The sequence below is a fragment of the Ascoidea rubescens genome (genome assembly GCF_001661345.1).
Source record: "Ascoidea rubescens DSM 1968 unplaced genomic scaffold ASCRUscaffold_7, whole genome shotgun sequence".
In the NCBI taxonomy this organism is placed as follows: domain Eukaryota; kingdom Fungi; phylum Ascomycota; class Saccharomycetes; order Ascoideales; family Ascoideaceae; genus Ascoidea; species Ascoidea rubescens.
The window spans coordinates 866106-887402 of record NW_017962919.1 but is presented as its reverse complement, the minus strand read 5'-3'; the positions used below and the strand labels follow the sequence as shown (position 1 = coordinate 887402).

At 30.8% G+C, this 21297-nt stretch overlaps 12 protein-coding genes across 12 annotated transcripts; 7 read left to right on the top strand and 5 right to left on the bottom strand.

Moving 5' to 3' along the window:
* Positions 1 to 152: 152 nt before the first annotated feature.
* ASCRUDRAFT_8461 (uncharacterized protein) lies at positions 153 to 1625 on the top strand (the record flags this gene model as incomplete). Its single annotated transcript, XM_020194870.1, has 2 exons — positions 153 to 704; positions 846 to 1625. 2 exons carry the CDS (start codon positions 153 to 155, stop codon positions 1623 to 1625), a joined length of 1332 nt encoding a protein of 443 aa, XP_020047186.1.
* A 1285-nt stretch (positions 1626 to 2910) lies between these two features.
* ASCRUDRAFT_76234 (uncharacterized protein) lies at positions 2911 to 3565 on the bottom strand. Its single transcript, XM_020193389.1, has one exon. It carries the CDS (start codon positions 3490 to 3492, stop codon positions 3085 to 3087), a length of 408 nt encoding a protein of 135 aa, XP_020047185.1. The 5' UTR covers positions 3493 to 3565; the 3' UTR covers positions 2911 to 3084.
* A 223-nt stretch (positions 3566 to 3788) lies between these two features.
* ASCRUDRAFT_70736 (acid protease) lies at positions 3789 to 5024 on the top strand (the record flags this gene model as incomplete). The annotated part of the gene is made up of 1 exon (XM_020191830.1): positions 3789 to 5024. One exon carries the CDS (start codon positions 3789 to 3791, stop codon positions 5022 to 5024), a length of 1236 nt encoding a protein of 411 aa, XP_020047184.1.
* A 13-nt stretch (positions 5025 to 5037) lies between these two features.
* Positions 5038 to 6108, bottom strand: ASCRUDRAFT_81221 (FF domain-containing protein; the record flags this gene model as incomplete). The annotated part of the gene is made up of 1 exon (XM_020194586.1): positions 5038 to 6108. One exon carries the CDS (start codon positions 6106 to 6108, stop codon positions 5038 to 5040), a length of 1071 nt encoding a protein of 356 aa, XP_020047183.1.
* Positions 6109 to 6154: 46 nt separating this feature from the next.
* On the top strand, positions 6155 to 7268 carry PRE9 (proteasome core particle subunit alpha 3). Its single transcript, XM_020193388.1, has 2 exons — positions 6155 to 6359; positions 6471 to 7268. The coding sequence occupies exons 1-2, from the start codon at positions 6297 to 6299 to the stop codon at positions 7167 to 7169; spliced, it is 762 nt and encodes a 253-aa protein (XP_020047182.1). The 5' UTR covers positions 6155 to 6296; the 3' UTR covers positions 7170 to 7268.
* On the top strand, positions 7266 to 7912 carry ECM15 (Ecm15p). The gene is made up of 2 exons (XM_020189290.1): positions 7266 to 7350; positions 7423 to 7912. The coding sequence occupies exon 2, from the start codon at positions 7433 to 7435 to the stop codon at positions 7778 to 7780; it is 348 nt and encodes a 115-aa protein (XP_020047181.1). The 5' UTR covers positions 7266 to 7350; positions 7423 to 7432; the 3' UTR covers positions 7781 to 7912.
* Positions 7913 to 8044: 132 nt separating this feature from the next.
* ASCRUDRAFT_13860 (uncharacterized protein) lies at positions 8045 to 8610 on the bottom strand (the record flags this gene model as incomplete). The annotated part of the gene is made up of 1 exon (XM_020189141.1): positions 8045 to 8610. Exon 1 carries the CDS (start codon positions 8345 to 8347, stop codon positions 8045 to 8047), a length of 303 nt encoding a protein of 100 aa, XP_020047180.1. The 5' UTR covers positions 8348 to 8610.
* A 517-nt stretch (positions 8611 to 9127) lies between these two features.
* Positions 9128 to 10621, top strand: RMD1 (Rmd1p; the record flags this gene model as incomplete). Its single annotated transcript, XM_020189712.1, has 2 exons — positions 9128 to 9242; positions 9387 to 10621. Coding segments are annotated over 2 exons (1350 nt in total), but the record flags the coding sequence as incomplete, so codon positions are not given.
* A 154-nt stretch (positions 10622 to 10775) lies between these two features.
* Positions 10776 to 14522, bottom strand: ASCRUDRAFT_151007 (uncharacterized protein). The gene has a single exon (XM_020189289.1). The coding sequence runs from the start codon at positions 14419 to 14421 to the stop codon at positions 10924 to 10926; it is 3498 nt and encodes a 1165-aa protein (XP_020047178.1). The 5' UTR covers positions 14422 to 14522; the 3' UTR covers positions 10776 to 10923.
* Positions 14523 to 14841: 319 nt separating this feature from the next.
* Positions 14842 to 16065, top strand: ASCRUDRAFT_76228 (uncharacterized protein). The gene has a single exon (XM_020193387.1). It carries the CDS (start codon positions 15172 to 15174, stop codon positions 15868 to 15870), a length of 699 nt encoding a protein of 232 aa, XP_020047177.1. The 5' UTR covers positions 14842 to 15171; the 3' UTR covers positions 15871 to 16065.
* Positions 16066 to 16071: 6 nt separating this feature from the next.
* On the top strand, positions 16072 to 17423 carry ASCRUDRAFT_76227 (Thioesterase/thiol ester dehydrase-isomerase). Its single transcript, XM_020193386.1, has one exon. It carries the CDS (start codon positions 16202 to 16204, stop codon positions 17228 to 17230), a length of 1029 nt encoding a protein of 342 aa, XP_020047176.1. The 5' UTR covers positions 16072 to 16201; the 3' UTR covers positions 17231 to 17423.
* Positions 17327 to 20483, bottom strand: POP1 (ribonuclease P/MRP protein subunit POP1). The gene has a single exon (XM_020193385.1). The coding sequence runs from the start codon at positions 20468 to 20470 to the stop codon at positions 17495 to 17497; it is 2976 nt and encodes a 991-aa protein (XP_020047175.1). The 5' UTR covers positions 20471 to 20483; the 3' UTR covers positions 17327 to 17494.
* Between the last annotated feature and the right edge of the window lie 814 nt (positions 20484 to 21297).

Here is a 21297-nt window from a genome sequence, read left to right as displayed (position 1 = left end):
TGCATTCCTTTTTAATTTTTTTAATTTGTCAATTTATCAATATCTGTTATGCTAGTGATGGGTTTTTCTCTCTTGATTGCTATCGGCTTTCTTCGTCTGTCGATGTTATAAATGTTGCAGTAGCTGGTCAGCCTGTTGTTCTTCTACCTGCCATGACTTCATCAAATACCTATGTTTTTTCCCTGATGAATGTCTGGTGCAATGATCCAAGTATTAGACTCAAAAATAGTGACTTTGGTAAGATAGCTAATTCTGTTTCATATTTCCACAATTACAACTGCCGATATGGAACTTATTTTCATGCAAACTCGACAGCTTTTAAGAGTATAAATGCTGTGTTTTATGACGAAAATTCGACAAGCGTTCCATATGGTGTTGTTAGCGAAGACATTTTTAGTTTTAATGAAAATGATGATTTAAAAATCTCAAGTTTTACATTTGGGTACATTTATAATGATCCAGGAATCAATGAATCTTATCCAAGTTCTGGTCAGTTTGGTTTATTGGATAATCAAAATAATTCATTTTGGAATAGATTGGAAGATGAAAGTCTTATTAAAAGAAAAGTTCTATCATATGGAAGTCATTTTCAAGAAATTGTTCAAGACAATAATAGTTTCAAAAATTTAAGTAAAAATAAGATATTGATAGGTGCTTACGATAAAAATAAATTTCAGGAAGATCTTCTAACAACTTTGCCAATGGTAAATAACACTATTGCTTTTACTCTTAGTGGGTTGTCAATTCATTTTTCAGATGATTTTAGAAAAAATTATATTGAAAAAGAAAAAATTAATATGTTTAGCTCATTCTAAAAGTTTGGAGTTATTCCTCTTCCATTCCAGGAAAAAAGATTGTATTCTCAGTTTCCAAAATCTATTTTTAAAAAATTTATTTCAAATGAATACACTAATTATTGTGTTAATAATGTCACTTCCAAGAATGAAAGAAAAAAATGCATAAACAGTGTCTTGGATGGATATGTATCATTTAATTTTTCTGGATATATTTTAGATATACCAATGTCAGAGTTTTTCTATTCTAAATACTCTACATCGTTAGAAAGAGAAATAACACATAATACATCATTTATTGATGAATCAACTGACAACTTTTTTGTTTTAAGATCATTGTTTCTTTCCAATTTATATTTAAGCATTGATTTCAATTATAATACCATATCATTAGGAAGGTCCTATAAAAATGTTGATTTAAATAGTACTACTGAAGACATTCAAATTATTAGTGAAGATTCTTCTCTTTTGCCTTCAGCAACTTATGCTAAATATTACACAGACTCATTTTACTCAACTGAAACCGTTATAACTATTGTTCAATCAGCATACACAGGAACCTCGGTTCTAACAATAAATGGAACATTGACAACAAAAACACTTTCATCCAAAAGATATAAAGAAACTATTTCTGAGACTTTTTATTCATCTCAAGACCTCAGCAGTTTTATAGAAAAATATAAAACACTAACTCTCAATTCTAGTGTTTATGCAGGTTTTGAAGATTCAAAAATCAGTTCTTCAAAATCATCAAGATTAAGGGCTAGTATAGTGAATACATTTCTTTACATTATTTTAGGGTCTTCTATTTCGTTTTTAGCTTTGCTTTAGTTGTTTTGTTGAAAGTTTCATCTCTCATGGTTTAAGTTTTGAAACACTTTATTTTTTGGATAATTGTAGAGCTTGTCAACTGCTATTTATTCTGGTGAAGCGCTTTTCAGTTCAGAAAGATTCAACACCTTCCAAAAGTGGACAGAGAACAACGTCATTAACTGCCAGAATCAAATGACCCGTGCATGACATGAATCTAAAACTTTATCCGGTATCTAGAATGTTTGCATCTGCTTACTATAGTCAACAACTTATTATAATGTGCTACAAGCAAAAACAGAGAATTTAAATGAAATGAGCAAATAATATTATTTGATTTGATAACAGAAAAGAGTTTGCACTGGTTATTAAGTAACTAGTGACGATCTGATGATTGAGCTGAAATAAATAAGCTGAAATAATTAGTTATAAATTATATTAAGAAGTTTTGCCTTTGATAATATCTTTGTTTATAGTTGAATTGAAATACACTATCAACGTTGCTTGCAATGATTTTCTAGCATAGCCGATTATATCTCAAATTTAAATATTTTACTTATTTAAGCAGAAGGAGTCTTATGTTTTGTATTTTGTTTTCGTATGAAACAGTGAACTAAAAATCAATTCTAAATAATTTTCTAAAAATGCTAAACATAGAGATAATTTTTTCTGTAAATACTGAATTGAATTACAAAATTAAAGTAATTCTTTTAATAATTGAACAAAAAGTTCTCAAAACAGAGTTATTGATTCAAATAGGCAAAAGAAACCTCTTTCATTCCAAAATCATAAACCATATATAAATATTGCAAAGCATAGAATCCAAACCAAATCTCCGAATCACTGTATGAAATTCCCAAGGCATCGGAATCGAATGTGCACGTTCTATTGGTTTTTCTATGAAAATCTCGAAAGGGAAGAGTTATTAGGTTTCTAGTAAAATTAAATTCTAAGTAATCATTATTCGGATCAAGTAGAAAGCAGCTAAAAGACCCTTGATCCTCCAGCAATGCAAAATATTTGGATAATTTTGAATAAACAAAAGATGGTAATGACAATTTCTCCTTTTGTAAGAAATCAAGATCCACATTAACTTTTGTAACTATGGATGAAGAAATTAATTGTATTGTGTAATTTTGAATTTTATTTCTTGAATTTCTAATACCATGAATAAGGTTTAAACCCGTTAGTTTAACAAATAAACCAGTAAAAATCCCAGATCTGGTTTTAGTATCTGATATTTCTATTTGTTCAAATGGAAGAGTGATCAACTCACCTTTGAACTTATCATTATCTATGCCCCCCCCCCCCCAATAAGACTTCTCCATCGAAATTCATTTTATCTGTTGAATTGTAAATGCTAAATACTTTTTGAATATTATTTCTTTGAGATAAAAACTCGAGGAAAGTAGGATATGTCACATCAGCATTGTTTATTTTAGCTGCGACATTTAACAATGGATTCATCCCAATGATATTTCTATCCCATTTGGGGTACTTTTTTTACATCAACAAATTGAAATGAGCTGATTTCAAATTCATCTAGGAATAAATAATCTTGAGCATAATTTGAATTTGCAAATGAATAATTAGTTCCTGATGTTATATCACTTAAAATATGAGACGTAAGTGATTTTGAGGAATCATAGATCAAAACATACGAAGAACCTTCAAAGACTGAACTTATTATAGAATCAGAAAATTTTGTGGTCAAAACTGCCTGTAATAACGCTGGAGGATAACCCAAATCAAGCTGTACAAATACACCTGGTTCCCCTTTATCGTTAGTTGATGTAAAGTATAACCTTTCGTAGCTAAATGTGTCATTCAAAGCTGCTGCTACTACTGATATTATTTGGAACAAGTAAATGGGGACAGAAATGATCATTATTATAGTATTTTTAAAATCATCAACATACACCAATATCAGTGGAAATGGTTCGCAAAATAATTGAATTGGAAATGTATATCTATTTATTTATATTCAGATCATTCTCCAAACTTGAGTTTATAATTTATGATTTTTCCAGCACAAATCGACTCAGCCTGAGACCTAAAGTATCCATATGTTTGTAAAGCATATAGCACTGCCAAACAATACAGTTTTATATATATCTGACCTAAGAATGGTAGTTTTCTGTTTCTTGAAAATATCTACATCTATAGATATTCGAACAAAAAAGAATGGTTCATCTGTGTATATTTCTCTTGCTTCTACAATTGTTTTCCGAATGTGCAGCCCATTATCTAAAGGTTCCATTTAGAGTTAAGAATCTTTCCAATGATTATCCAGGGTACTATGTTAACTTAAGTATTGGTTTTCCATACCAGGAGGTTGAGATGATTCTTTCAACAGAATTTGCAGACACGATAATTAGCTCTGAGTATAATTCTAAAGAAGGTTTTGTACCATTTTATGCTTTTGGCAAATCTTTGACAGTATTTTCAAATCTAACCAATGCAGGTTCAAACTACTCGTTCTATAGATCGAATTATAAGACAGATGAGTTTCATTTTGATGGTGTCACTGTAAAGGATGTCTCATTTGTTTATGTAACAAAATATCCCAAATACCAAGTCAATGTATTGGGATTGAATCCTTTATTACCAGTGGCATCAAAAATTAATAATGTCGAGATCAAATATCAACTGATATTGAATAAGTTGTATGATTCAAAATTAATTTCAAGAAGATTATTTAGCATCTTTCAACTAAGTGATCAAGGTGTAGTGAATAATGGGACTATTTTATTTGGTGCCATAGATAACAAAAAGTTCAATGAAAGCTTACAAACAATTGATTTCGAGATTAACGAAGTTTCTAATAGTAGAAAACGATTAGGGATTTACCAAGGAATTTATTTAAATTTAACAGGATTAGATTTTTTGCATGTTATAAAAGATGATAAGGGCAATGTGTATGAATTTCAAATAAATTTATATACCTATAAGAACAATACAATGTCCAATCAACCAATAAAAGCAAATATCGATATTGACTTCTGGGATTATGCAATGTCATTTCCTAAATCAATTTCTAAGATTTTTTTTGGGAAATATTTAAAATTAAAAATTGGGGATATTTATCAACCATATGACTGTCGGGTTGCATTTAAACATGATTATTTTCGATTTAGTTTTACAAATAAAATCATTAAGATACCATTTTCAAATTTTTATAATTTTGATTTTTATACTGAAGATTGTGTTTTAACTAGAGATTCGATTGGAGTTAATTCATTTAGTGACAACGAAGTGTTTTTGGGTGATTCATTTTTAAGATCATTAGTTATGGTTTATGATTTTGATTCTAAAGAGGTTTCATTTAGTAAATTATTAAATTTAACGTTACCATATGAGGAAAATATAATATCTGTTAATGATTCAATGTCAAATTATAAAGATATTTTGAGTTATTAATTATAGATAAACATTAATTTTTTTCACGTTTGCGTTTCAGTTTTAGTTTATTTTTAGTGTTTTTATTTAAGGCATAATTTTTTTTAAAATTTCTATAAATTTTTTCCTTTTGATTATCAGACAAGTTTAAAGAGTTGAATAAATGATTTTTTTTGTGTTTTCTTTTAAATTCAACATAGAAGAGATTTTTGTTAAAATTGTTTTGAATGAATTGAATAAATTTTGATTCCTCATCGTCATTATTACTATTATTATTATCAGTAATAGTAGTAGTATTAGCCGTAGTAGTGGTAGTATAAGAAGACGTATTTTTAATTATTAAATTGGACCAATTATCGAATAATTGTTTTCTCTTTTTATTTGAATCAATTGAGTAAAATCTTTGATCATTAACTAGTAAATTGACTTGAGTATCCCACAATTTGAAGGGATCCAATTTTGAATCATGTAATAAAGAAATAAATTCATTTTCATTGTTGATGATGATGTTGTTGTTTTCATTTTCATTTTCATTTTTATCAGTATTAATATTAATATTATTAGTGGAACTACCAGTTTTATTGTCGTTATCAAATTGAGTATAATTGGTATCAAAATTATTTAGTTCATCCATATTTATAGCAAATTCATTGTCGATGTCACTATCACTTTCATTATGGTTATCGTTACCGCTGTCATTAAAATATTCATTATCATATCGATACTCCTCTTGACCTCCAGCTTCACTCTCGTTCTGACTATCAACATGATTGACAGTATCAACAGGTGATTTGGCATGTAATTTTCTTTCCAGCTGATATTCATCTTGGTAGAAATCGAGGTTAGCGCCTGTAGAATCGTTGTGGGTTATTATGACATTTTGGAATCCATCATCGTTGTCGTGGTCGCTGTCGTCGTCGTTGTCTTCAGCATTGCTGTCGCCATGCTCAGCAGCATCTCCATGGTCGTTTGCATCCACATCCTGCTCACCCTGTTGGTCCTCTGAGTCGCTGGAGTCGCTTGAATCGTAGCCAGCAAGAAGAGTAGAGGCGTACTTCTGGTGCTCTGTCCCAATGAGTGTCTTCTGCTGTTTCCTTGGAGGCATCGTCGCCTGCTTCTCCTGCTTCACCAAATCGCCACCCTTTGCTCTTCGGCGGCTACTGGTGCACGTGACCTTTCTCAACACTTAGAGAAAAGTCGCCATCGTCGCCAAAAGCGCTGGAAAAGAAGCACAGGAAGCAATTGCAGCTAAGCTCTTCGAAACATCAAACAACACATAGTACACAGCACACAATGGGTTCCAGAAGATACGACAGCCGTACTACCATTTTTTCGCCTGAAGGTCGTCTTTATCAGGTATGTTTTTTTCCCAGTGGCGGTTGGTGGCCTTTTTCATTTGGCGATTTTCTGCTCTTTTGCTTGATCTATCTGCAGTTTACTAACACTCGAATTGTGCTATTCAACTAGGTAGAGTATGCTTTGGAGGCAATTTCCCATGCTGGTACTTCAATTGGTATTTTGGCCAGTGATGGAATCGTTTTGGCAGCTGAAAGAAAAATCACAAGCAAATTGCTAGACCAAGAAAGTTCTGAAAAGATGTATATATTGAATGACAATATGATTTGTTCAGTAGCTGGGATGACTGCAGATGCAAGTATTTTGATAAATTTTGCTAGAAATACTGCTCAAGGCTATTTGAAAAGTTACAATGAAGAAATTCCCTGTGAATTATTAGTTCGTCGTTTGTGTGATGTCAAACAAGGTTATACTCAACATGGTGGTTTACGACCCTTTGGTGTCTCGTTCATCTACGCAGGATTTGATTCAAAATTTGGTTACCAATTGTTTACATCCAATCCTAGTGGCAATTACAGTGGTTGGAAAGCCATTAGTATTGGTGCCAATAGTTCATCTGCCCAAACTTTGTTGAAACAGGATTATAGCGATAAAATTAATATTGAAGAAGCTAAGCAATTGGCCATAAAAGTTCTTAGTAAAACAATGGACAGTACAACATTAAGTAAAGATAAATTAGAATTGGCTATAATTAAGTTTGATGATGATTCAAACAAAATCATCCAAAAGATTTTAAAGCCAGACGAAATCGATAAGTTATTAAAAGAAGCTGGCATTATAAAAGAAGAAGATCAAGATGAAGAATTATAATCATTTGTAATCAATTATAATCAATTTGTCTTTTTATTTACATCTCTTTTAATTTAATTATATATTTAATCAAGTAATTTAGAGCATTATCCAATCGACGCAAGTCACGTTATGTAATTATCAATTATCAATTTAAGAGATTAGGTATCACACCTTTTTATCTATTTGAATCTTCATTGTTGTATGTTACTTTATTTTATTGTTTTATTATTTTATTACTTGAATAATCTATTAATATTGTTTTAATAAATAGAAAACAAAAAATGGTTGAACTAAATTGCATTGCAGATATTTGTCTAATCCCAATGGGCACATCATCCCCATCCGTCTCCACTTATATTGCATTTGTTGAAAGATTTATTGAAAATAGTGGTTTAAAATATACTTTACACAGCGCTGGTACAACAATCGAGGGCAATTGGGATGATGTCTTCAAAATGCTAGGAGAACTACATGAGTATGTTCATAAAGAACTAAAAGTGTTAAGAATTCAAAGTGATATTAGAGTCGGTACAAGGGTAGATAAAGTGGGTCAAACAGCGTTTGATAAAGTTGATATTGTTGAGAAAAAACTACAATTGATTGATAAAAACCAATTGAAAATTGAATAATCAAATCACAATCGTTTATTTAATAAAAAGAGTCCCCTTTCCCCCATATATATACATATAAACACACATATATATAACAAAGAAATATTCATTGAAATTAAACCGATAATGAAATACACCAAAAATAAAAAAATAAAAGTACAAAATAATGAAACAAAATTAACAAAAAGAACACCGACCTCATTAGAAATTAACAATAACAAAATTAAAAGGCATTAAAATAATATTTTAGAATTTTTTTTTCTTTTTTTTTAAGATATTTGATTAATAAAAGCAACGACAATTTGGACAATTAAATTTAGTGGAAAGCTTTTTATAATAATTATTACTATTATTATTTATATAAAGTACTTCAAAATTTGAATCGCATTTTGAACAATAAAGTACATTTTTTTTAATCCTTTTAAATTTGATCAATTTAAATATACTAGAAGCATTGTTCGTTGTAGTCTTGAATAAATTTGAACCTGAATTCAATTTTAAAGCACAGGAAGCAGAATTGTTATGATTCTGATTCTGATTATTATAGTGGCTGAATCGACTTAATGGAAAAATATTGTACATCATAAATTCAAAATAATAGAATGCTGTAGCGAGATAGATCTTGATACAAAACCCGGATATAATCAGTTATATATGATAATTGACATTATCACATCAAGAGTGGGTGGAGATTGGTATTTCTTGCAATAAGCTTTTGTCTTAAAAAATATTACACATTCTTTTTTTTAGACTCCATCTCCTTTCGCTAAGAGAGCCAATACGAGATTCAAATTGAGATTGCAAAAGTTTTGCCAGGCTGGAGGTCAATCAGTGTGTTTCATTTTTTTGTACTGGCTCTAGTTGAAAGCTTTATCAAGCACTTCCTCCAAAACAGATACAATAAGTAAGAAAATATTCCCATTCAAGTATTCCCGTTAAACACTCACTGAAATATTTTCCGCCCGCGACCGCACCAGGTTTCTGGATTTGTTTTTCCAGGGCTGTTCGCTAACGGAGGGCTACCGGACAATCCGGGTTATTGCACGTCCATGATGCGTCCGTGATCCAAATATCCGGCACCACGGTTCTCCGCGACACGGATGTCAAAAGTGGGACACAAAGACACAAAAACTCAGTTCTTGCTCCAGCTTTTCGACTGTGTTTGTTGCTTCTGCTTCTGCTTCTGCTGCTTTTTCTCCCTCACGTTTGCCAACAATGTCTGAAAATCCTTCTGTTTCTGAGAACAACGAAACCACTCCTTTGATTTCCTCTACCACGAACATAGGCCACACCAGCAACAATGCCATCAAACAAGCAAGCACAAATGTCTTACCCAATCCACAAGAGCCATTCACCCACCTCAATTCAATCAGTAAAATTGGTCCTCAGAGATCTTCAAGAACAATCCAAAAGTTGAAGCTATTGCCCGATGCTTCCACAAAATTTCTACCTACCAAGGCCAGCAGTGCTGATAATACTAGTGACAAGAAAGATAAAATTAAAATCACCTTAAACCAATTTAAAGATAAGGACGAAATTACAGAAAATGACATAAATATAATTTTGCCTGAAAATTACTCAAATCAAAATACAGACCTCATCGATAAGAATTTTATCAAAAAAGGACTGATTAAAGCCGAAATCATCCATCCTGATCTTAATCTTCAAGACCCTAATGCAATTGATGATAACGACGATACCATTTATTCCCAAACGACCAAAACTAAAGAGTCGATTGCAAGAAAAGATGCTAAAAAGTTGGGCAAGTCAAAAAGAAATTTTTTACCAAGAGTTACCACTTATTGCACTTCCAACTCAATCAAATTATTCAACCTTTATGATTATTTAAATGATCACAAAATTAAATCCCAATTTAGAACTTCTCCCAAATTAATTAATGAATGTCTATATACTCATTTCAACTTATCTCTATCAAATAATAAAAATTCTAATTCTAATCTCAACACTAACACTAACACTAACACTAATTATTCTTCTTCTACCTTTGCCAATGACGAAAATAACGAAATCGATGAATACAACAACAACAGCACCAATAACAAATACATTCCCTCAAACAATGCAAACAATTCAATAATACAAAACTTCAAACTAGATAACCAGGGTGGGGACATCAATTTATCACATTCAACTTACTTGAAAAAACTATTCATCTTTGAATATGGTGTAATAGTATTTTGGGGTTATACTAAAAAAGAAGAACTCTTTTTCTTAAACACATTTTTATCCAATTTCGAAGTTGAAAAATTGCCTTCTAATAATATTCAAATTGAGGAATTCAACTATTATATAACTGACTCTTATCAACCAAGAATATATAACGACTTCATCTCTTTAAATTCAAATAAAAATCAACTTTATTTAACCATTCTACCAATTTCCTTTGCCATTTCTCAATCTGTCAAAATCTCCTTGTTTGAATCTTTATTAGATTTAACCATCCAACAAACTCAAAACATTCCTAATGAAATTGCTAAAAATGGTTACTTGAAAAAAAAAAATTTTATGTCAAAAAATGATATCATGAAAAAAATTGGTGAATTGTTCATTTTAAGAATAAATATTAATTTACATGGAGCTGTTTTAGATAACCCTGAAATAATGTGGACAAAACCTCAATTGGACCCAATTTATCAAGCTACAAGAGGCTACTTGGAAATTAATCAAAGAGTCAATCTTTTAAATCAAAGATTGGAAGTTATTAATGATTTGTTACAAATGTTAAAAGAACAATTAAGCCATTCTCATGAAGAATACCTAGAATTAATTGTTATTGCTTTAATCGCTGTAGAAGTCTTAGTATCTCTAGTGAATATTATTGTCGATCTAATTGCAAATGTTTGATTTATTGTTAATTTTTAGCATTATCTTACATCTCATTGAGTAAATTAAGTTTTTTTCTATAAATTTATCAACCCCCTGAAAAAAAAAACTAATAAAAAAAAAGATGACTAAAATAAAAAATAATTCACGATTACATGAATGAATAAATGAAAAAAAATGTTGGAATAAAAAATAAAGAATGAATTAAAATAAAATGAGAATAAAACCACAAAAATGAGAATAAAAATTAAAATTAAAATTAAAATATAAATGAAATTGAAACAAAAAGATGATATTAAAAAAGTTTCAGTTTTTACTTATAAAAACCTGTCAAATATATTTGCGTTATCTATTATGGTATAAAAATTCCCCTCTGTTTTCTCAATGGAATTTTTTCTATTTGTATTATTAGTATTAACAGGAGAATTATTCTGGCTATCCATCATTGTGTTATCATTTTCATTATGTTTGCTTTTATCAATTATTTCAATGTTTGTTAATATATGAGACTGATTCTTAAAAGTGGAGTATTTTTTAATTTTCAAGTCATTTAACGCAACTATTTGAAATTTTTCAAATAATTTGAAATAAGCATATTCATCAAGTTTCTGAGTATCATTTTTATGTTCATTATGATAGTCATTTATATTTTTTGTATCAAAGTCTTTATTATTGACCATATCATAATTTCTTTCTGTTTTTATGCCATTTTCCATTTCAATATCCATTTCGTCACTTATGTTCACATCACTATCATAATCAATATCATCGGTAACACTAAAATGTGCGCCTTCATAGTTTTCATACTCGTTTATTGGATCTGAGTCATTTTTTAGTTTTAAAATTTTGCAAACTATCAAGTATTTGTTTAAAATGAAGATAAAAACTTGGTCTTCAAATGTCATGATGTTATCTTTTAGATAATAAATCACTTCTGTTTGTTTAAAGTCATAAGGATATTCCGTGCTTGCCATTTTTCCCTTAATTATAGATTCTAGTTTCAATTCTAATATATTTTTGTTATTAATATTAATATCCAAATATTTTAAAAGAAAATTAGCTTCCAAAGATTGGTTTAAAGTTGATAAATTACTATCTGCTTTGGTAATTGAATCAATTAATTCTTCGCAACTTTTTATTTTTAATTCATTATTATTTTCATTATTATTTTCATTATTTTCATTGTTTTCATTGTTAGGCATATTAACATCCTTAGAATTGTCTGTTTGGTCCTGAATTTGATTATTAAAATCTTGAACTGTATTATAAGATTTTAACAAATCGTTTAATAGATTTAAATTGTTATTAATGTGATGATAAGGTTTTATTGGAAAGCCTCTAAATTCCGATTTATTAATTGTGCCTTCATTTTGAAAAAAATCATAATCAATAATTGAGTTTGAGATTAAATATTCTTCCATTCCTTTGAACCATTCCAAGTATCTCTCTAGGAAGTCTAGGTTTTTAGATTCGATACTATTGAAGATAATTAAATTTGCACATTTTAAGAAGAGAGAGACCTTTGAGTATTTGATTAAAATTTTATTCCAGATTTTAAAGGATATAAGTAGCCAGTTTTTTAAGATTGATAAAATTGCCAAATCGTTTAAAATGGAGCCTTTTGACTGATAAAGCAATTTAAATAAAGGTACGATCAATTTTTCTTTAAATGAAGTAAAAAAAAGGGAATTTAAATTTTCGAAACAATTATCCAAGAAGAAATCTATTTTAAATGGATAAAAGATATTGCCTGATTCATCTTCATCATCACAATATTGGCATCCATCGTCGATAAAGATTCTTATGTAGTAAAAAAAAGAAAATTGTCGTTTAATGATTTCATAGAGAAGAGATTGTTGATTTTGGGTTTCAATATCCAAGTCATCGCATTTTTTTTCTGAATTTATAGGATAAAAAAAAGATCTCCAATTAATTGAAATCAAATTTTGTAAAATGTCAGAGAAATCTGTGTCTGAATCGATATCAAGATCTAAAGAATTGCTAGGAAAGATATTTTTGATATTTATGTTATTATTTATATTAATTTGAATAGAATTGGATAATAAGAAATCCCAATCTAAAAATTTTTGGAATTCGAAATTATAGTCTTCAATATAGCAGATAAATTCATTTACGGAATTTCTGTACCTGTTTGGATTTTGTTTAATTGAAGTATTTATAAAGCCAATTTTAGATAGATTTAAATTCAAGATATTATTGTTGATAATTGCATTGTTATTTGATAAAAGATTAATATTGACATATCTTTTAATGATTAGATTTTTTAGAGGAATTGGAGATTGTAGAGGAATGAAGGTGAATGTATCATGATTGAATTTTGTTATGAATAAGTAATTTGAAAATAAGACTAGATGGATAGAAGTTGATAGGTCATTATTCGTGTAAGCTAATATTACATTTAAATAAAAATTTTGGAAATTTTGAAAAGAGACAATGTCGGATTGATTGAATCTCCAGTTTAAGATTTTAATCATAGCATTAGTTTGATAGAATTTATTAAATTTCAAAATTGTATTATAGACATAGGAATAATTTTTTAAAGTTTGGGAGAAATTTTGAAAAGAGGGATAAATTTTCTGGAAATTTTTCAAGATTTTTAAATTGTGGGATAAGAATTGGAGAGGGTCTTTTAAGAAATTATTCAAGAAATCAGTTGAAATTATGAAATTTGACCTATCGATTGATAAAGTTTTTATCCAGTCAAAGAATTTCTTGAAAATAGAGTTATAAATGTTTGGATTATTAATTGAATCATTTATAAAAAAGTTTCCTAGATTTATGTAAAATTGGATTTCGATAAATTTTCTTAAGATGGCAGACCAATATTTTGTTGATTGATTTGATACGGTAATGAAATAATCCAAAAAGAATTTGATATCAATAAAGGGCTTTGAGATATTGTGGATTATGTTAATTATGGGAACGATTAGAGATTTGTTTAAGAAATTGACGTAGTTAACAAAGGGATTGAAAAAACTGTCAATGAAAACATTTAAATCATTAAATTGAAAAGGAAATTTCAGAATCAAGCTTTTATTTAAAGGAGTTAATTTGATAAAGCCGAGTTTCATCTTTTTAGTAAAATTATTTAAATTTTTAAAGAAGGGAAATTGAATTAATATTAATTTGAAGACATCATGATTCTGTCTTAATACCAAGGGATCAATTAGCTTGTTGTTGATGATAGTCGAATCACTGAAATAAGAGGAAGGAATATCCCAGTAAATTTCCCAAGTCATGTACTTATCAGATAACCTATCTATTATCAAATTGTACTTTTCGAGATAGGCATTATGAGCATGATTCAGGCCATTCACCTTTGAATTTGTGTTGTTTGGGGTTCTTGAATTGGCTAAGTTGTTTGAGTTGACTGTTTTGTTTGGATTGCTCAAAGCAGACAAGTTATTTAGGGTATTGGAGTTGTTAGAGTTGTTAGAGTTGTTAGAGTTGGAGCCAGAATTAGTAATGAAATTGGAAATAAAAGTGGGATGGGAGGGAGTTTGAGAGTAGTTTTGGACCTGGGAAGACGCCTGAGAGGATGCTGTGTTGGTTACAGATAGCACATTGTTGGAGACGTTGGTGGGATACATTTTGTGCTGGAGACCCAGAGGAAGAAGAGGAAGCAACGTTGTGTGCAAAAGAGGAAGAAGCTGTGAAGCACTCTCAAACGTAGGACCTGGGACAAAAAGCAAGATAACACCGGCCGCGGATACGGCACGTGCAACGGAGCGCAGGAGTGCGTTGGCCCCGGCATGCATCACATGCGTGTACGCTTTCTGCACGTGATTCTGCATGAGTCATGGGTGTGGCGGATGCGGACGTATAGGCTGGTACAATTGGTGGTACATTTATTCAGGAGTCCTTTTCGACGCCCAATTGACAGCAAGGAAAGGGATGTGCTGCAGAAGCTCCATTAGGAAAGAGCCTCCTAACCGCCAAAAGCTCGATGGGCTGGGTCTTGCCTTTCTTCACAGACGAATCAATTGCTGGTTCGTTGTAATGAGCTGGAATCAGTTTATGAGGACGAGAATTTGCAAATCTACTATAATATAAGGCAATCACCAAGGCTTATCTAAATTTCAACATCCTGGAAACTGACAAGCTTCTTGAGTAGTGCCTCAAGTTCCTTACTGTCCTCAACACTGTCTCTCCAGCTCAAATTCATTGGAGAGCTCAGAAAGCTTTAATGTATCTACAAGCAACGCTGCTTCCATTGTTTTGATTTGCAAAGAGCATTTGCTCTTCGTTCTTTTAGCGATGATATTCCAATGATTTTGCACCTGTATAAGATATAATGCCACTGTGAAAGAACAATTTCCTGTTGTCTTTTTGAATTTCTATTTTTGGGTGTTGTGTTCACAATAAACAATTCTGAAGACGTAACAATGCAGGTTAACTTTCCGCCATAATATCTTTATATTTTTCTTCAGCCTCAACTTATATAACGAATTATTTGACAATAGATCTCAATATATCTGAAGATTTTTGTCAAAATCAAACAGTGTTTATAAGTTGCTGGTTAAAGTTACCGATAAAGAAGAATCATGAGCTTTATTTTATTGTTTTTGTTTATTGTTTTTTCATTTAGCTTACATTCCATTTCAAGCAGCGTGGAATCTATTTATTTGCAAGTAGAAGCTCCCTCTGTTCCAGAGATTGACGAGAAGGGAATTCGTACTGGCGATGATAGACTTTTGGTTACAAATGACCCAGAACAACTATACTATAATACTGAAGCTAATCAAATTACTTTACCTTTCCGGGAAGAAGATACTCCTATGGCTCGAATACAAGCAACTGCTACTTTTACTAGCAGTGTTAGTGATATGAAATCGCAAAATTTCAGTTTTGATGAAGATGGATATTTGCTTAACAACGGTTCCTCGAGCTTTTATGCATGTTATGATCATGGAAAATCATCAAACTACACAATTGAATTAGAAAACACTGACGATGACTGCGTTGAGATAAAAATTTATAAACGCGATTCTTCGTCAAACAGTACTATTCTGTCAATCATTGAAACAATTTCGTCCAGCTCTACACGATCATTATCCACTACTTTGTCAAGTACTACTTTATCATCCACTATTTCGTCGTCTACTAGCAGCTCATCCTCAGTAATACCCACGGATTCCAGCAGCTCTACAAATGATGAAACAAGCCTGTGGAGTAATAGGGCAGTTAAAGTGGGTGTTTCTGATGGGAGTTTAGTCCGAGTTCTATATAGTTTGTTTTTGTAGCTGTTATTTGAGTAGCACCACACACCAACGCAATCACTTGTGATAACCGACGATATTTACACAAAGCATTGGTCATGATATCCACTTCATTTGCTGTAAAAGCACCAAAAGAGTGAGCCAGGATCTCAATGGGATTTTCCCGAACACGAAGAGCTTGGCCGGAAAAACAGCATTGTTGGAGCTGCCATCGGCTGCAGGAGCCACAGCTGCGGATGCCTCTAACTATCTTCCGAAAGTCACCAATGGAAGTTGATTCTATCGCTTTTGCTTATCGCTTTTGCTTATCGCCTTTGCTTGTTGCTTTCCTCGCTGCTTTGCCCACATCCACAAAATGAAGTCGACTCTCGAGACACAGCTCTCAGTGGTTGCCCAAGGAAACAACCACTTCAAGAGCAATGGCTATCTCCATGTTCCTGGGGCCAACAGGGGCATCTTTGGTGGCACATTGATTGCCAAATCGTTGCTTTCAGCTGCCAGAACTTTGCCAGTCAACGTCCAAACAGGCACCAGCGATTTCAAGCAGCACAGCATCCACAACACGTTTGTGCTTGGTGGCGATTCATCCATAGACTTGCAATTCAGAGTTGAGAGAATCCGAGATGGCAGGAACTTCGTCACCAGAGAGGTCAAAGCGTACCAGAATGGAGCAGTGATATTCATAAGCATCATATCGTTCAAGAATGTGGGCAATCCACAGGGATCAATGTCCAGCCTAGGACCACAGCTAAAGTACCAGCCAATGCTTGACTTGGATGGAATCGCAGAGGTGGACGAGTGCATATCTGTCCAGGACATCGATTTTGATGCGAGAATCAGAAAGTCGTTTGAGAGCGATCCTCTTGAGGTGAGGTTTCCAAGAGAGTATTTTGACGATGTTGACAATGTTGACGATGTTGAAGATGGGTCATTGAAGAACAAAAGGGACAAAAAGCACAGAAACAGCTACAAGATGAGGGCGCTGCTATTCAGGCCATCTTTGGCTGTGTATTTAAGGAAAATGTATTATTGGATTAGGGTCAAGCCCAGAATACAGAACCATTGTGAGTTCAATCAAATTGGAGTGTCGTATCTATCAGATGCGTTTTTTCTATTGTGTGTGATGCCACTATCTGATAGGAAGCTCTACTCGTCGCTGTTTTCAGTGTCGATGGACCACAGCATATACTTCAACATGGATTTGGACCACGAATCAGACTACCGGTGCGACGAGTGGATGGTGTTTGTGGTAGATTCTCCAAAGTCATCCAATGGGCTAAGTTTGGTTACAGGTCAGATATATCGCAGTGATGGGAAGCTAATTGCGTATATTGTTCAAGAGGGATTGGTGTCGATAAAAGATGGTATCTTGTCTAAATTGTAGAATAAAAAGAAAACAAATGGGTGTATAGATGTTTGGTTCGGTGTATATAGTTTATAATTATACAGTTTTCAAGTATTGTGCAAATCTTGAAAACTCGTGAATTCCACATTCACTTTTGCTTTTGCCTTTCCATCTTCCATCTCTTTCATTTTCATTTTCATTTTCATTTTTGAACTAGCAATAAACCTTTTAGATGAATATTACCCAATTCAACTAGAAAAATTCATTAAATACTGGAAAACTTAACATTGAAGAGATTAGTTATTATATTGGAATTTCTTTCCAGCTGGCAATACGTGTCTTAACACTTCCAACATTTCTGATCAAGAGCAATAACTGATACTGCTGATTTTTTTTTGTTTTTTTGTGCTCATTGAGGTAAAATTCACCATCAATGTATCCGATTCCAGTGCACTTGCCTTCTTTCAAATTATATGTCGACTTTGTGACATATCCAATCAAATTCATAAACGAAGGCGCTGTTTCTTGAGGTAAATTTATACTGTTATGTTGAATAAACCCATTGCTTTTCAAGTTGTTTCCCTTAATATGATCCAAATATTTTTGATAGTCATCATCGTTGCTAATCTTGTAAATTCTTGCATTATCTTTGATCATGCCCCTCAACTTTATCTCAAACTTGATTGGCTTGACTAATAGTTTCAAATTTATCAATTTTTCATATTTATCATTTTCTTTATTCAACTTTCTCTGAGTTTTATTTTTTTTCGTTTCTTCCTTATTGCTATCATTATCAACACACATATTAATATTGTTATGATTTGAATTTTGTTTATTAATAATATCCATCTGTTTATCAATTATATCATTAAATTTGTTTACATCAGCCCCAATATCACTTATGTTTGATTTATTTAAATATCTAATCGGATTTACTAATTTCTCTTTTCTTAACAATTTCTCTTCATCCAATACTTTAATATCTTTAATGAATTCCCAAATGTCATTTGAATTATTAATCTTTCTAAAATAATTATAATCCCAATCGCTTGTGACTTTATTATTATTACTATTGTTATTATCATTGATCAATTTCTTATTGTTAAATAACATCCTTTTACATATTTTTAAAACTTGTAAAAATCTCCAATCGCATTTAAATGGAGATCCAACCTCTCCTTTAATTTTATAATTAAAATGATCATGACTTTTATTAATTATTAATTCATCATAATTGATTTGATGATTCTTATCTCTTTTCTTCCATTTTTTATGATTTTCGATTTCTTTAATCTCATTTTCAACAAAGCCCTTTAAACAAAATGGATAATCATCAGGAAAATTTAATTTGTTGTTTTCAAAATTGATTTGCTCAATTCCTAAATACCCCGAATGTTCTACTTCAGTGATTTTATTCAATTTTATCCAAATTGGTAATATCCAATACCATGGTGCAATCAAAATTAATTTACTAAAACTAACTTTATTAGAATTACTATTTAATATCAATATTGGAATCATAGGATCCTTTTCATTGTTTGGTATTTTAATCATTCCGGGTTTCAAATTTTTTCGACGTTGTGATAATTCTTTGATTGATGGCTGATTATTGTAACTATTTGTTCTGCCCTCTATTGATAAAAGTTTCTCAATCACTTTTCTAGAATTTAGATTTGCTTGACTTGTATTAACTTTATTAATTTCATTGATACTATTTTTAGTATTATCATCATTATTATCATTATTATCATCATTATTATTATTATTGTCATTATCATTATCATTATCATCATTGAATGAATTTAATGATAACATTAAATCAATTAAGCGATTTTCATCAAATTTTATATTTTTAGGTTTTACAGGTCTTGAATATAATCCCGGATTTTCTACTAATACTGATATTATTGAATTTTCTGGTAAACTTCTTAATGATGAAATTGATGAAAATTCATTCCAATTTTTATTTAGGTTTGTATCATTTAAATGTAATATAGAAACAAGATTCTTAAATGAAGATGGTCCTGCAATTTCAATACTGCCTAAAGAATATCTACAATCATAAAATTTAAATAATGAATTTTCATTTTCATTTTCATTTTCATTTTTATGTTTATTAACAGCAAATATTGTTTTATTGTTTGATAATTCTTTTAAATAATTGAAATACTCTTCGTATGTTGATGGATGAATTCTGATTAATATTTTATAGGAATCATTCATTTTATGCCAATAAATTATCCCTTGAGTAAAAATTTCCAACGTTTTGACATTGTTATTATGGAAAATATACAAGTTTCCTTCCCAAAATTTTTTGCCATTAACCACGGAAGAATTCAAAGGTTTATTCATATTATTGGTAATTAGTTTTACTAGCTTTTTTAATTGTTTGAAATTATTAATATCAGATTCAATAATTAGTGAAGAAAAATATGAAGTATCCCAACAAATTGAACCATGAGTTAAAAAGTTTCTGTGTGTTAAGCGATAAGATTTTTGAGTTGGTTTTAATGGTATGTTAAAGCCCCATCTTTTAATCATATGAGATCTTTTGGCATGCCAAATATGAGTTGTTAACCAAGAATATTTTTTTTGTCTTTTCGTGTATTTTATCTTACCGACAGGTTTATTGGCTAATGTATTTATACCAGTGTTATCATAGGATCCAATCTTGTTATTGATAATCTTGAAATTTGAAATTTTTTGATCATTTGTTTGGTCTGAATTTTTAGATTTTAATAGCTGAGCTTCACAGATCTGCTTTTTAATTAATTTTATTCTTTGTCTGATATTTATATTAAATTTTTGATCTGTAGCCTGTTCATAATTGGGTAAAATTTTCATGAGGTTCAACTTTGAAGACAATTTTAGTAAATTCTTTAGCATTTTTAGCTTGTAAATGTCCTTTGCGTTGTATTTATTTTTTTTATTTTTTTTGTTTAGAATTATATTATTATCAACAAATGAAGAGGAAGAAAGCATTTCTCTGATTGCCTTATTCCGAAGCCTTTTAGGGATTCTTTTCACATTATAAGAAGCTGTTCTTCTTCTAAGTTTCCTAGGCAATTTTTGAAACACTCTTCTACTTTTATGGAAATTCTTTGTTTCTAAAGATTTTATTTCAAACTCTCGAGATTTGATAAAGTCTGGCACATTGAGAATTCCATCTGAAAATTCAGGACTTGCTGATTGATAGTCTATATGAAACTTCTTTGATCTTTTATTGTTGGTATTGTCATTTTCAGATGACCCCAATTTCAATGGTCTTTTTATGCCCATCAGAAACGATAACGTTTTATTTTTGGTTTGACTGTTGATTGAGAAGAATTTTCAAAGCCGAAAGATAGAAAATTTTAGATGTGAAAAATAATTACCCTGTCTTTATTTTCTATTATATTTACGGCTTTTGAAAACAATAATTTGAATTGAGGTTCAATGAATGTCATTTGTATTTGGTTTATCTAGTTTGTGAAAATAAGCTAAATAAAGTAACAATTGATTGACTAGAATATGACTGTTAAAACACTTTCAACAACAGTAATCTTTATTTAAGCCTTGAATTTGTATGACAGAAACGCACCAAAATTTTGCGTCTTTATTGGATGAAAACCCCAACATCTGTATACAAATTTATATTTTTGAATTAAGATGCTTTTCAAAACAAAAATAGTTTTAAAACAGAAAAACCAATACCGGAGAAAGAAAAGAAACCAGGCACCTAGAAGGTAAATCTCGGGTTATGAGCTGCATCAGCTGTATATTAGTGCAGTTAGTTTTTTAATTTTCCTGCACAATCAAGCTTTTTATACACATAGCATATTAATGCTGTTTCAAAACTCCGATTGTGTGATGGATATTTGTGCAATTATTCTTTGTTATATTGATATATTGATATATTGGCCACTTTTGTAATAATGACTTGTAAGATTCTTTTCAAATAAACTAGTTTAACAATCTGACCACATTCCCAATAATAAACAAGGTATTTTTCATGTCTATTGCAATTTTTATTTTGTGGAAATAATTTTGATTATATCTTAGAAAATTTGTAGCTTAAGTTGGCCAAGTTCGTGTCCGGAATCTAAGGTCGGACTCGTATCAAGTTT